Here is a 15,614-nt window from a genome sequence, read left to right as displayed (position 1 = left end):
GGATTGGATTACAATATTGATAAAAATAATCGTGATTATCATTTTTTTTGCCATAATCGTGCAGCCCTATAAGGAAGCCTACCGAGAAACAAATTGGATGATAAATAATTATTTTAAGGGTATTTTATGGATCATTTAAGGGTCAAAACCGACCTGCTAACAAAAGAACGTAACAGAAAGCTAACAGAAGGTAGAAACAGTTAAAATTAACACTTTGCATGAACTCTTTTAAATGCATTTTTCAGACTTTTGCAGATTTGTGATGAAGAACCAACACACACACACAGAAATAATAATCGTGTTGTGTTAATAAGACACAGCTGCAGAGAGGACGTGCTCTTGCATCCAGAGTTGCTTTTAATGCTGAAAATTCATCCAGTCGACATGAAGAGACACAACAAGCACAGAACTACGTATGTGACTCGTCAGCTTCTGGATTGTTCACTCACACAAACAACAGCAACTTCCTCCACCACTTCTTCTTCTTCTCTCTTTCTCTTTTTTCTTCTTCTACACAACTAAAAAGCATAAAAAATAACGATGCAAGAGACCAGCAACAGTATCTTCTGCACAGATCCTCCCGGAGAGAAGAACATCTATGAAAACATAACTTAATAATAATAACAATGGGCTTCATGACTCAGGAGTCAGAAAACAGTAAATTACAAAGGCAGCGGAAAAACTCCAACGTATTTACACTTCATGTTTTTATTTAATACAAATTTAAAGGTGTGTGTGTGTGTGTGTGTGTGTGTGTGTGTGTGTGTGTTTGAATGGAGGGAGTTAAGGATCGTTTCAGACACCAGCAGCGTAACGTCAGGAGGAGGAGGAGGAGGAGGAGGAGGAGGCTCAGGGGCCGATGGGGAGGTTTGGCGGGGGGCCCGTGGACCCAGAAGTCTCTTCGATCTCGGGCTCCCCGCCGGGGGAGGCGGGGGGCGGGGCCTCCGCCTGCTCCGCCTCCTTGCGGTCCAGTTCTTGGAGCTCCTGCAGCTTGAGGATCAGCTCCTTGATCTCCTCGCGCTTCGTCTTCATCCGCGGCTGAGGAAACCACTCGGACAGGTTGACCGGCAGGTGGAAGCTGGGGATCGGATTCTGGGGAGGAACGCAAGGAAAATGAGGGTTTTAGGAGGATTTCTGGGTTTTATTTATCAAACTAAGATTGGGCACAGAAGAACAAATAACTCAAATTAAAGGATAAATTTGGTCGTAAGATGTATTTATTATTCTAAACAAAGACCAAAACTTATAGAATACCTAAAAAAATTTTAAACATTTATTGAACTACAGGTGCATAAATTAGAATATTATAGAAAAGTTTAGTTTAGTCAGTAACTCAATTCAAAAAGTGTCCTCTCCTCTCTGCTCTGTGTAAACAGAAATGCTAGAAAGACACAAATTTACAAAAAGAGACGCAAATTTACCAAAAAAGACACAAAATGACTAAAAAAATACATACAATTACTAAAAAAGACACAAAATTATTAAAAAGACACAAAAAAGAAACAAAATGACCAAAAAAATACACAAAATTTCTAAAATAAGACACAAAATGACGATAAAAACAGTTTTCTCCACATATTCTCAGTATTGTCATGTTTCAGCCTCTCCTGTCCTCTCCTCTCAGCTCTGTGTAAACAGCCTCTCCTGTCCTCTCCTCTCAGCTCTGTGTTAAAAATAGTTTCTTTCTATGATAAACAGTGTATTTTTGACATTTTTTTCTTCCTAAAAGAGTCATAAAAACAAACTATAAAAACAGGCATTATTGTGAGTTTTAACGTGAACGGATTGTGTGTGACGAAAGATTTTGTCATAAAAAATAACCAAAACTTAAAATGTTGAGATATTATAGAAATAACTCAAGGAAAATCAAAGCAAACAGGAGGCAAAAAGTCTAAATATTAAGAATTAATTTGCCCAAAAATGTTTTTTAACCGTAAATTAATCTATTATGTGTAGAAAGAACCTACAAAAACAGGCATCATTGTCAACATTTGAAGTTTGATCATAAATTATGTTATAAAAAGTGACCAAAACTTGTGTTAAATGTTGATATTAGTGTCAGAATGTCTTTATTCTCATGTGTCATTTAAAATTAACCAGATCCTGTTAAAAACATTAAATTCTCCTCAGAGACACTGAAGACATGATTGATTCTGCTGAGACCAAATAACTCCGATTAAAGGATAAATCTAAGATCCTAAGATATATTTATTATTCTAAACAAAGACCAAAACCTATAGAACAATACCTACCCACAGTAGGAACAACTAGTGTTTGTATCAAAGAGGAAAAACGTAAAAAACATTTATTGAACTCCAGGTGTATCTCAATAAATTTGAATATCATAGAAAAGTATATTTACAGTTGTGGAAATAATTTACATTTTAATGTCTGCTACAACTAAAGGTTCATTTGTTCGGACAAATATAATAATAACAATAATAGCTGATAAGAGTTTAATTTAAGAGCTGATATCTAGACATTTAACATGGTTTTATTGATAATGATTTTGGTTTTTATCAATAAAACCATGTTAAAAACATTAAATTCTGCTCCTCAGAGACACTGAAGACATGATTGATTCTGCTGAGACCAACGTCTTCGGGGCTCAGAGGGTTAAAACGTCCCAGAATTAGTTTTATTCCCATAATTAAGACGGACCCTGATGACTAAAGCAGCGAACTGAGCTGAGAAACAAGAACCCAGACTTCAACAAGAGAAAACTGTGTTGTTGTTGTTGTTGTTGTTGTTGTTGTTTACCTCGAAGAAGCTCTCGACGTACTGCAGGACGTAAACTCCACAGTCGCTGAAGTTGTCCTGCTGAGGCACTCGGGGGCTGGAGCCCTTCATCACATCCTTCCCAAAGCTCCTCACGCTCCCTTTACGCACCTCCCACTCCACCTCCAGGTACCTACACACACACACACACACACACACACACACACACACACACACACACACACACACACACACACACACACACACACACACACACGGACACACACAGGGACACACACAGGGACACACACACACACACACACACACACACACACACACACACACACAGGGACACACACACACACACACACACACACACATTAGTCAGCAGCAGCACGGTGGGCTTTCTGTTCTATTATCACTCATTGGTTAATGCTTTAATATGCGATTTAGTAAAAAAAAAAAAAAAAGTATGAAATAAGTAAAAATTATATATATATATATATTTTTATATATCTATATATATATATATATATATATATATATATATATAAATATTTTTTTTTTTCCCCAGGAACTAGCCATATATTTTTTATTTCAAAGGGAATGGAAAAAATAATTGTATCTATTTATTTATTTACTTACTTACTTAAATAGAGTTTCTTTCACAGAAAAAATATCTATGAATTAAAATATTTATGAAAATGCCATCGGAAAAAAGGAAAACCTATTTAAAGAATTATTTATATATGTTCATTTATATTTTTATCGTCTTATTTATTTTTATTTTTTATTTCATATTTTTTATTTTACAATAATTTTTTATGTATCAAATTATTAAATTAATATCTTAATATGGACACAAATGGCATTTCATATATATCAGACATAACATAAAAAATAATAATAAAATATAAACTCTAGTTTGTAAATAATGATAATAATTATAATATTTAAAAAATCTCTAAAATATAATTTGTAAATAATAATAATAATAATAATAATAATTTAAAAAATCTCTAAAATATATATTTTAAATAATAATAATAAATAAAAAATCTCAAAAATAACATTTGTAAATAATAATTTAAAAAATCTCAAAAATAACATTTGTAAATAATAATTTAAAAAATCTCAAAAATAACATTTGTAAATAATAACAACAATATTAATAATTTAAAAAAATATAAATCTAATTTAAAAAAAAAAATAATAATAATAATAATAATAATAAATACAAATCTCTAAAATAAAATTTGTAAATAATAATAATAAAGGAATAATAATAAAGAAATAATAATAATAATAATAATAATAATAATAATAATAATAGGCAATTGAGACACTGACTCTCTGAGGGTTTTTACGACGGTGGAGCGGGCCGGTCCTCTCAGTGAGTCCATGATCAGGATACAAGGCCTGAAGGAGGAAGATACAAAGTTAAAGTTACTACACATCTCATCTTCATCATCATCTTCATCATCATATTCATCATCTCTTCACTGTGTGCTCCAGCTGCGCCTCCTGCAGGAGCAACAGCAGAAGTGCACCAACTCACTGTCTGCAGATGTTGAGTTTGGAGGCGAGAGCAGCAGCGTCAGAGCTCAGAGTGTCTTCAGCCAGAGTCCCGTCCTCACTGCACTCGTCCTGCACACAAACAACAACAACAACAACAACAACAAGTTAAAGAATCCTCCCTCCTTCTCTGACAGACAGGAAACAGGAAGTGTAGACGTGTGGGTACCTGACAGGAGCTCTGGTCGTCAGAGAAGGTGAACGTGTCGTCTTCTCCTTTCCCCGAACCGTAACAAACACTGATTCTGTGCAGCTCGCCTGAAAATAACAAACAGAGGAAAACATTATTCTGATGCATGAAATAAAAACCTTTGAACTCTCTGAATCTCAACAACCCACCAGCAAGTCTGAGTCATGAAATAGTGAATATTATAGAGAAAAAACATTAAAATAACACCATTTATCTCAGCCAGAAACTGTAAAAACAGAAATCATTGTTGGATTTCTGACAGAAATATCAACATTTTAGGTTCATTTTTTTTCTGAGGAAATCACACATGATGCATTCAAGTTCAAAGTCACAATAATGACTTTATTAAAAAAAATTATTTCTATAATAAACTGTATTTTTGTTAATTTTTCTTCTTAAAAAACAAACTTACTAACCCATCAGCAGGTTTTGGGGTTAAAATAAGTATTGAGATTTCTCTCTCAGCTGCTTGATTTTGATTATATATTTAATTACTTTATATTTTAAATATATTTTCAATTTACATATTAAATTAATTATATATATTAAGTTATACTTCATCTTTGTATTTGTTTAGACATTTTAAATGAGACATGTAGAACAGAGTGATTTTGATAAAAATATATTTATCTAATTTTTTCTGATGGAAACTTTTGTGAAATGATTCGTTATAGCGTCACAAGAAGGTTTAAAATGTGACGATAATTTCCATTTTTACAGTTTCTGGCTGGCATAAATGGTGTATTTTCTGGCAATTTTTCAAAATAAAACACGTCTTTTATACACATATAGATGTTTATTTTTTCCTGATTGAAACTTTTGTGAAACGATTCGTTCAAGCGTCACAAGAAGGTTGAAAATCTGACGATAATTTCTGTTTCTACAGTTTCTGGCTGTGATTAATGATGTCATTTTCTGGCAATTTTTTAAAATAAAACACACTTTTCAAACCCACCAGCAGGTTCTGGGGTTCATAAATAATAACACATTTTTGTATGTTTTTTCCCTTCTAATTGTACCATATTTGGCTTATCAAGGGTGTATTTCCTGTAAATTTTTCAAAATAAAACGCGTCTGGCAGTTTGTGGAGTCCAGAGGGTTAAAATAGGTTCTGATATTTCTCTTTCAGGACTAAATTGTTGTCATTAAGGGTCCTAAAGTGGACTGGGGGCCTCACTGGTGTACTGCTGCTCCGGGTCCCCTGTTCCCGAGGCTGCGGGGGTCTTGGAGGACTCGGGTCCCTCTGTGAGGGTCCCGCTCTCCTTCAGCAGCTCGCCGTCCGTCTGTCCCCCCCCGGACGCCTCCAGGCCCCCAGGGGACGGCGTGCTGTCGTCCAGCCCGTCTCTGTCGGGGGACAGGGGCCGGCAGTGGTCCGGGGGCCCCTCCTCCGACGGCTCGGGGCCCGACAGCTGGCTCTGGTAGAGCGGGTTGGGCTCGAAGAGCGGACCGCTCAGACCCGGGAAACAGATGACGGCCAGGTACCAGTGAGCTCTGAGGACCGAGAGGTCAAAGGTCAGAAGAGACGAGAAGAGACAGAAACACGTCGTTGATTCTTTGATCTGACTTTAGAGACTCACGACTCGTTGATGGGGACGAAGATGAAATCCTTCTGGAACAAGTCCACGTGCCGAGTCCACGTCTTCACTCTGTTGTGCTTCCGCTTCTGGATTCTGGAGGAAAAAAATACACAAAGTTCAAGTTTACAGCAGGAAAAAACCCCTGAATGTATCTTCAGTGATATAGTATTATTATTATTTGTATTATATTATACTGTATTTTTAATTTTTATACTGTAATATTATCATACTTACACAATTGTAATGATACTAACAAAACAAACCAAAACAAAAAAAACAAAAAAACAAAAATATATATATATATATATATATATATATATATATATATATATATATATGTGTGTGTCTTATACAGCTTATACTTTACTTTATACTTTCATACCACTACATGCAACAACCTATTTAACCTATTTAACATGCTAAAATATATTTTCTCTAATGTGCAGTATCTGTAAAATGAAAACAAACACAAATATATATATATATATATATATATATATATATATATATATATATATATATATATATATATATATATATATCCATATTTAAGTATTTCGAAGCCAATTAAAAAATATATTGATCAATTTATTTATTTTTGACTTAAATGGAATTTCTTACACACAAAAAAGCCATTTAATTAAAATATTTATGTAAATGCCATCGGGTAAAATAAAAACCTATTTAAAGACTAATTTATATTTAAGTTTATTTATTATTTTATTCATTTATTCATTATTTATTTCATTTCAATTTTTTTTACCTTATTTATATTTTTATTGCATTATTAATTTATTCATCAATTATCTAAATATATACACACATATATGGTGTATAGAATGTATTTACAGTATACGTCTTATTTTTTAAATGTTATTTATTCTGGGTTTTTTTTATATCTCTGTGTCTGTATTTTGAGCTGCTGTAACGACTAAATTCCTCCACTGCAGGATAAATAAATTCTGACAGAAACATCACTAAATTCAGCTTCGTTTCGGTGATTTTTTCTGAGTAAATCAAACATAATCTGTTAAAGCTAAAAGTCCCAATACTCCAGTAAAGTGAGATGTTCTTATAGTATTATAGTGTTATACTATATGTATATATAATATAGTGTATTATAGTGTTATACTATATATATATATATAATATAGTGTATTATAGTGTCATACTATATATATGTATATATAATATAGTGTATTATAGTGTCATACTATATATATATGTATATATAATATAGTGTATTATAGTGTTATACTATATATATATATAATATAGTGTATTATAGTGTTATACTATATGTATATAATATAATATAGTGTATAGTGGTGTTGACTGACGGCAGGTTGGTGGTGTCGGGGGCGTTCCTCCTCTCTCTCTGGTTCAGCCTCTTGTAGAAGAAGGAGCTGAACACGTGGATTCTTTGTGCATCTTCTTTTTTTAATTTCTCTAATACTAAATATCTGACACACACAGAGACACAGGAGGAGCTCGTTACAACATATAAAGCATTAATAATGTGTATTTTGTGGAGGGTGTGTGAGGGAAGACTGACTTTAAATAGAAGTCTATGATAACGTCGTTGAGGAACTCTCCATCGTTAAGGCAGTGGAGGTCTTCATTAGTCACCGAGATCCCTCCTTTGGCTGGAGGAGGAGGGTACACCATCAGTCTGGAACAACACAAACAACACAACACAACAACAACAACATGTTTTGTTAGGATGGGAGCCTCATCTGGACCTTCAGATATTTGATAATATGATTTAAATAATCCCATCTGGGTTTTCTGCCTCTTCCTGCACTTTACATTATTTGTTATCTTTCTCATTTTATATTATTATAACTCTCCAAATAAATAAACCTAAAACACAACAACAGCTGCATTACTGCTGATGTCCACCAGGTGTCACTGTTTCCTACTGGAGACAATCAGAGTATGTGTCAAAAAAATAGACAAAATAATCAACAAATGACACAAAAAACTCCACAAAATTAGCAAAAAAGACACAAAGTTCCAACAAACAGACACAAAAAATGAACAAAAATGACAAAATAACCAGAAAAAGACAAAAAAGACACAAAAAAGACAAACTGACGATAAAAACAGCTTTTGTCGACATATTGGACATGTTGAAATATTGCCATGTTTACAGCCTCTCCTGTCCTCTGCAAACTGCAAAATAACACCTGTAAACTGCAAAATAACACGCATAAACTGCAAAATAACATGTGCAAACTGCAAAATAACACCTGTAAACTGCAAAATAACACGTGCAAACTGCAAAATAACACCTGTAAACTGCTAAATAACACCTGTAAACTGCTAAATAACACGCATAAACTGCAAAATAACGCGTAAACTGCAAAATAACACGTGCAAACTGCAAAATAACACGCACAAACTGCAAAATAACACGCAGAAACTGCAAAATAACACGTGCAAACTGCAAAATAACACGCGCAAACTGCAAAATAACACGCGCAAACTGCAAAATAACACGCGCAAACTGCAAAATAACACGCGCAAACTGCAAAATAACACGCGTAAACTGCAAAATAACACCTGTAAACTGCAAAATAACACGCGTAAACTGCAAAATGACACATGTAAACTGCAAAATAACACGCGTAAACTGCAAAATAACACGCGTAAACTGCAAAATTACACATGCAAACTGCTAAATAACATGTGTAAACTGCAAAATACACTTAAAATGACCAATGTGATACGCTGGACTGAGTTACTTCGCCTAAAAAATACCTAAAAATATAATAAGGTAGAAACACTTTGAAGCTCTGGTTCATTATCAGCACCAACATGGAAACATATAAAACGTTTGACCAGGAGAAAGAGAGCGACTGACTTGACGATTGGTCCGGAGAAGGTGGGCTGCAGGTCCGTCATGTCCTCGTCGTCCTCTTCGAAGTAGGCGGTGCTGGTGTGTTGGCGCGTCGCCATCCGTGTGCGGGCGGGGACGGCGCCGGGCGTCACCGGGGTAACCGGCGTCATCGGGGTAACCCTGGTAACCGTGGAGGCCAGTCTGGGAGGAGTCTGGACCGGCTTCTCCTGCAGGGAGACACCAGGAGAAACACGTTTCATCTTCGTTTTAGCTTTCTTTACAAATTCCTGCAGATCTGATTAATCAGCAGGTTTGGATTTAAAAGTAAATAAATTCAGATTAAAACATTCCAGAATGTTCATAAACAAACTTTGTTGTAGCTTCGGCAAAATAACTTTCTGTTCTGACAACAATTTAAACAACAAAAGTTACAGTTAAACGTAAAAACAATTATTTTTTGACTGGAGTCTGGTTCAGAGCTGCACAGTGAAACTGGAAATGTTTAACTTAAATTATAAACATTAAAGAGAAATCCTTAAACTCTTTACACTTTAAGTTTTTAAATAAATACAACATTAGTTTTATATTGTTTTTTAAATATAATCATTTTTTTATTGTAAAAGAACAAAAAAATTCAAAGCAAAAATCTGTTTTCAAGAGAGGCAGAATATTAATTTGTAAACAATAATCATCTGAAAAATGTTTTCTGCTTAATAACTGACTTGCATGATTAATTACCATCAAATTATTATTATGATATTATTATATTACTGTTGTTGTTTTCCTTCATTACTTCCATCTCCTTTTTGATCCTGTTTCTATTTTATTTTCATTAATTTTTTAAAATAATTTCCAGTCTTCCAGTCAATCTTTTTTCTCTCTTTATTTTTCTATCATCTTTCTTATTTTTTTCTATTATTTCTTTCTTTCTTTTCATCTTTTTTTGATCTTCTTTCTGTCTCTTATGCTAGTTTTTATTTGGAGTTTTGTTAATTTTTAATATTTTACATCATTATTATTATTATTATTATTATTATTATTATTAATATATATATATATATTTCTATTTAAAGAAAATAATAATTGTCTGGATTTTATCATTTTTCCAGTATCAGTATTTTAATATTTTTCTGTTTCATATAATATAAATAATATAAAAGCACCATGTTCTGGTTTTGGACTGTTGGTCAACAAAACAAGACATTTTAGAGTAAAAAAAGGTGCTGTAACATCATATTTAGATGAATAGATGATTCTAATGCTCTTTATTTTATCTTTTTATTTTTATGCTCCTCCTCCCACCTTCTCCTCCTTCTGCTTGGAGGCCTTGTTGTAGTTGACCAGGCGGATGTTGGCCTCCTCGAAGGTCAGCTTGGCGGGGAAGTTGCTGAGGTTGTTGGTGCGTCCGATCTCTCCCAGGATGTCCTCCAGGATCATCTGCTCCTTCATCGCCAGGCCGTTCTCAAAGATCAGCACGATGAACTTCTCATCCATCTCTGGAATATAATAAACCCTCTATCAATCTATAAGTCCTGCAGCTCAATCACAACAACAGTTAGAATGATAGAAATCAGACAAAAATAATATATTGTGAGTAGATTTTATCTAATATGTTATATTTTAAAAATGTAAATAAAATATAATTTATATAAAAACACTTTTCCCAAGTGCCCACGAGTGTTAAAAAGAAAAAGAAAAAAAAGAAATTACCCAAAGACACAAAATCACCAAAAACAACACAAAGTTACCAAAAAAATAGACAAAATAATCAACAAATGACAAAAAAACTCCACAAAATTAGCAAAAAAGACACAAAATCACACAAAAAAGAGAAAAGTTCCAACAAAAAGACACAAAAGAACCCAAAAAATGACAAAATAACCAGAAAAAGACACAAAAAAAGACAAAAACTGACGATAAAAACAGCTTTTGTCCACATATTGGCCATATTGTTTCCAGCCTCTCCTGTCCTCTCCTCTCAGCTCTGTGTAAACAGCCTCTCTCTACTTTAATGACATAATTAAAAAATATATATATATTTATACTTTTCTTAGCATTTTGAATCTATTTAATCTTATTCTTAGTCTTGCATTTTTGGTTAAGTATTATAATTATTATTATACCTTTTAAATCTTTTTTAACATTATTATTATTTTGCATTTTTAATCTATTCAGTCTAGTTTTTAGTCTAGCATTTATCTAAATATTTTTAATTGTTTAATTGTTATCATAGCTTTTGCATCCTTTTTTTTCCTAATCATTATTTTATCTTTTTTATTTATTTTGCCTTTGTTATCATATGTAGTTCTTTGATCCATTTTTTCCCCACTCAGGTTTTCTAAGATTATTAAGATATATATTATTGAATTATTGAATGAACACTGAATCAAAGTTTGCATGTTAAAAATTCTAAGTTGAATTCCTGTTTTCTTAACAGAAGAAAAAATAAACTCCTGTCTGTTGTTCACATGGTGTAAAAGTGTTTCTTTGCATTTATTAAGAGAAATAAAAACACTCTGTGTCTGCAGGCCCCAGAGGGACAGAGGTGCATTAATATTATTAGTTTTATTATTATTATTATTATAGTATTAATATGGTGGTGTACTCACGGTCCCCGGTGCAGTCGTACCACTGCGCCCCGTCCTCCTTGGACATGTTGAGCTGCGTCCTCAGACGGACACATTCCTCCGGAGTCGTCTGGAAGAACAAGACGGGAAGCTTCCTGACGCTGCACCACTCACAGCCCAGCAGCCCCGAGGCCTGCAGACACACCTTCTCCACCGTGTTCACCTCCGCCCCTACACACACACACACACACACACACACACACACACACACACACACACACACACACACACACACACAACCAGGTCATTAAACACACACACACACACACACACACACACACACACGTCATTAAACACACACACACGCACACACACAACCAGGTCATTACACATTAACATTACGGACGCATATTAACATTAAACACGACACAAAGACTAAAAACATGATGTAGCCTCAACATGAAGTTTTATCATCCTGAGCATATTTGTGATGCACAATTTTATGTTCCAGTCAGAAAAAACACCACAAAAATGTAATTTTGGCTGTAATAAATTAATAAAATTAGGTTTAAAATGAGAGATTAGGAGTCACATGTTGCTGCTTCCAGTGATTCATATTTCTTTCTGGTGTTTTTGCACATATTAAAGTCATGCAGCTGCTTCAGGTGAGTCTGAACTGATCTGTGCTGACTAGATGCAGCTCTGTATCTCTGCAGCTATGTAGCTCTGAATCTCTGCAGCTATGTAGCTCTGAATCTCTGCAGCTATGTAGCTCTGAATCTCTGCAGCTATGTAGCTCTGAATCTCTGCAGCTCTGAATCTCTGCAGCTCTGAATCTCTGCAGCTGGTGTGTTTTCCTGACAGAAGTCCTTCTTACCTTCAGTCTCCAGCTGGATGTGGTCGATGGAAAACTGAAAACACAAAGAACAAAGAAATGCAATCATTATTTCCTTTCATATTTTCAGAATGACTGTTTTCTCACTTCACTATTCACTCAGCTGGATTTTAAATATTTTGTTTTTCCATTTTCCATGGTTTTCTTCATAATAACCAAAATCATTATCAATAAAACCATGTTAAATGTCTAGATATCAGCTCCTAAACTAAACTCTTATCAGCTATTTTTGTTGTTGTCTTTATATTTGTGACTGTATATTATGCTGAAGTTACCAAAACAGCCATTATTATGATCAAACAGGTGATATTTCAGACTTAGTGATCATTAAAGCACTGAAATATATCAGAGAACACGTGGTAAACAATTGCATTTGTGCACAACATTTTTCATACTTTTCTCCACACTTTGCAATGTTTTAGAAGCGGTAACTTGTCTGCAGGACTGAGTTGTGTGTTATTGTTTTCATGCAGCTCCTGCAGAAATAAACTCTGCAGACTCAGATTTAAAAAGGCTGATTGACAGCCTGCAGCTCTCACCACGACGGGCTTGGTGACCATCCTGCGCAGCGTTCCCACCCGGACGCTCCGACACTCCAGGATGATGCTGTCACATTTACCAGACATGAACTTGGGCTTCTTGGTCCTGGGGGAGAACTGCTCGGGGGGCTGGTTCCCAAACTGGAGGGTCAGAAAACAGACGTTAATGATGGATGAGTGAGTCTGAGTTTCACTAAAAGCTGGAGGAACTCTGGATAAAAATAAAAGCCTCGGATCACTTCTTGTTTCTGATATATTTTTAAAAAATTAAATAAAATAGAATTGATATGAAAACACTTTTCCATGTGCCCACAACTGTTAAAAATGTTATATAAAAAAACAAAGAAATGACCCAAAAAGACACAAAATCGCCAAAAACGACACAAAGTTACCCAAAAAGACACAAAATAACAAAAAAAAAAGACAAAATAATCAACAAATGACACAAAAAATCCACAAAATTAGCAAAAAAGACTGTTTTAGATTTTTTTCTGAGTTCTTAATTGATTTATTTTTCTAATAATTTTCTGAGTTCTTAATTTATCGTTTTTTGTTTTTTTTCTGAGTTCTTAATTTATTTATTTTTCTTATAATTTTTTGAGTTCTCAATTTGTTTTTTGCGAGTTTAAAGAGTTCTTAACTTGATATTTTTTTCTAATTTCGAAGTTCTTAATGTATTATGTGCAGTTACTTTTAGATTTATACACTGAAAATAGCAGCAACAATAATTAAACGGCTCAGATAGACTTAAAGATCAGTAAAGAGAGAAATGGAGCCGATATCTGAAAGAGGAACTAAAGTCCAAACCACAGAGTCAGTTAGAAGAAGAGCAGCTATGTCTGCAAATAAATTCTTATTATAACTTATTCATAACACCACATGTTTCTCAGACTGATCAGACAGTTTGAAGCCAACCAGATAAAAGCCCAGCAGCTGTTGAGTTTATATTTGAAAGTTTACTCTTTGTTTGCTGTCAAGTTAAAAACTTCAAAATCAGTTTCACATCAACTCTCTGAATCCCAACAGGTTGAAAAAGGCATGTTTTATTAATAAAAATTACACCTTTTATCATCACCAGAAACTGTAAAAATAAAAATTATTGGCAGATTTTTCCAATTTGTAACAGTTCTTGAATGAAAAATGTGTTGTTTCCATCTGAAAAATAGTCAAACCTCAGGTTGAAATAGTGATATTTCCTCATAATCGCTTTATTCTATATCTAATGTAACATTTCACCAAATATTTAGGGACCAGATTTAGATTTTAACCAGATTTGTGACGGTACTTAAAAGCCACTGGAGCAAAAAACCCACCCTGAAACAGCTTGTTGGAGTTCTTCATTTATTTATTTTTTAAAATAATTTCTGAGTTCTTATTTTAATATTTTTTAAATCATTTTCTGAGTTCTTAATTTATAATTTTTTAAATAATTTTCTGAGTTTTTAATTTATAATTTTTTAAATAATTTTCTGAGTTCTTAATTTATTATTTTTTAAATAATTTTCTGAGTTTTTAATTTATTTATTTTTAAAAAATAATTTTCTGAGTTCTTGTTGGCCGACCCCAAAGCCTTTGATCCTTTCATCCATCTCTCACAGAAAGAAAGAACCAGACAGACAGACAGACACACAGACAGACAGACAGACAGACAGACAGACAGACAGACAGACAGACAGACAGACAGACAGGTAACTTTATGCGATTACTGATTCAGCTTGTTGGAGTTCAGAGGTTTAAAAGCCCTCTGACAGGTTGTGAAAGGCTTTTATTGTGAAACATCTTTAGGAAGTGTTGCAGTAGAGTCTGACCTGATCCTTCATCCGGGCTCTCCTCGGTATCGTGATCTTCATGTTGACGTCGTCGAAGAAGTCGGTGTTGGGCTCCTCCTGCTCCCCGGCGCTCTTCACCGCCGCCTCCACCCGGCCTCCGGAGGGCGCCGGCGAGGAGTGGGCGGAGTCAGCGGGCCGGGGGGAGACGCTGTCCAGCCTGTTGACGCTTCCTGTGCTGGCGTTGTCGGCGTCCTCCTCGTCGTCACTGGACAGGACGACTGAGGACGAACAGACAGACAGAGCGGGTTAATCTGGGGGGTCTGACGTCCCCGGGACTTTATTTATTTATTTATTTATTTATTTTTTATTAGTTTATTTAAAAGGGGACAGTGCAATTTCATAAAACACATGATTATACATGGTTAAAAAAGCCAGAGTTAGCCAGAAGGCTAGTTTTCATCTGTAGTCCCTGGCCATGATGTAAAAAAGCAGAGAATTACGAAAAAAACGAAACAAAAAACGAACAAACAAAAAACAAAAACAAACAAAAAATAAAAATACGTACAATATACAAAATACATATACAAACACTTACGATACGATTAAGAAAAAAATTTGACATCACATACAACATACGACTTTATTTATTTAGCTCCTGCTTCCTGTGTATTTACTAGGGCTGAACGATTAATTGCATTTGCAATTATATCGCAATGTGATAGAACACGATTTCCTAATCGCAAATGTGAGCGGGAGCAGAGCAGTGGGACAGTAGATGGCGTTATTCAACCAGGCGGCAACCTCCTGGTCTGAGCAGGGAGGCAAACCAGGAGGTGCCTTAAGCTGCATTCTACTGAAAATTCCAGCAGGAGGCACTAAGTTTGGCTGCAGAAGCATTTGGGTCCATTCATTTCAATGCAAAATGAGAAAACTCCTCCACTT

The 15,614-nt window shown here is 34.5% G+C and overlaps 1 protein-coding gene across 2 annotated transcripts in view; it reads right to left on the bottom strand.

Moving 5' to 3' along the window:
- Positions 1–334: 334 nt before the first annotated feature.
- senp6a (SUMO specific peptidase 6a) overlaps positions 335–15,614 on the bottom strand; it is a 44,601-nt gene continuing 29,321 nt past the window's right edge. For both annotated transcript variants that reach the window (XM_059355819.1, XM_059355820.1), the window contains 15 exons: positions 14,712–14,950; positions 12,904–13,044; positions 12,347–12,380; positions 11,512–11,700; positions 10,205–10,398; positions 8,927–9,129; positions 7,616–7,732; positions 7,401–7,523; positions 6,061–6,153; positions 5,661–5,974; positions 4,463–4,551; positions 4,277–4,365; positions 4,069–4,137; positions 2,761–2,911; positions 335–1,092 (listed from right to left, as the gene is read on the bottom strand). In XM_059355819.1, the coding sequence (XP_059211802.1) occupies positions 850–1,092; positions 2,761–2,911; positions 4,069–4,137; positions 4,277–4,365; positions 4,463–4,551; positions 5,661–5,974; positions 6,061–6,153; positions 7,401–7,523; positions 7,616–7,732; positions 8,927–9,129; positions 10,205–10,398; positions 11,512–11,700; positions 12,347–12,380; positions 12,904–13,044; positions 14,712–14,950 (2,288 nt within the window). In that variant the 3' untranslated portion in view covers positions 335–849. The remainder of the gene's footprint in view (positions 1,093–2,760; positions 2,912–4,068; positions 4,138–4,276; positions 4,366–4,462; positions 4,552–5,660; positions 5,975–6,060; positions 6,154–7,400; positions 7,524–7,615; positions 7,733–8,926; positions 9,130–10,204; positions 10,399–11,511; positions 11,701–12,346; positions 12,381–12,903; positions 13,045–14,711; positions 14,951–15,614) is intronic.

The sequence above is a fragment of the Centropristis striata genome, chromosome 18, assembly GCF_030273125.1.
Source record: "Centropristis striata isolate RG_2023a ecotype Rhode Island chromosome 18, C.striata_1.0, whole genome shotgun sequence".
In the NCBI taxonomy this organism is placed as follows: Eukaryota; Metazoa; Chordata; class Actinopteri; order Perciformes; family Serranidae; genus Centropristis; species Centropristis striata.
The sequence above is the reverse complement of the archived record's forward strand: the minus strand, read 5'-3'. Positions and strand labels throughout refer to the sequence as shown.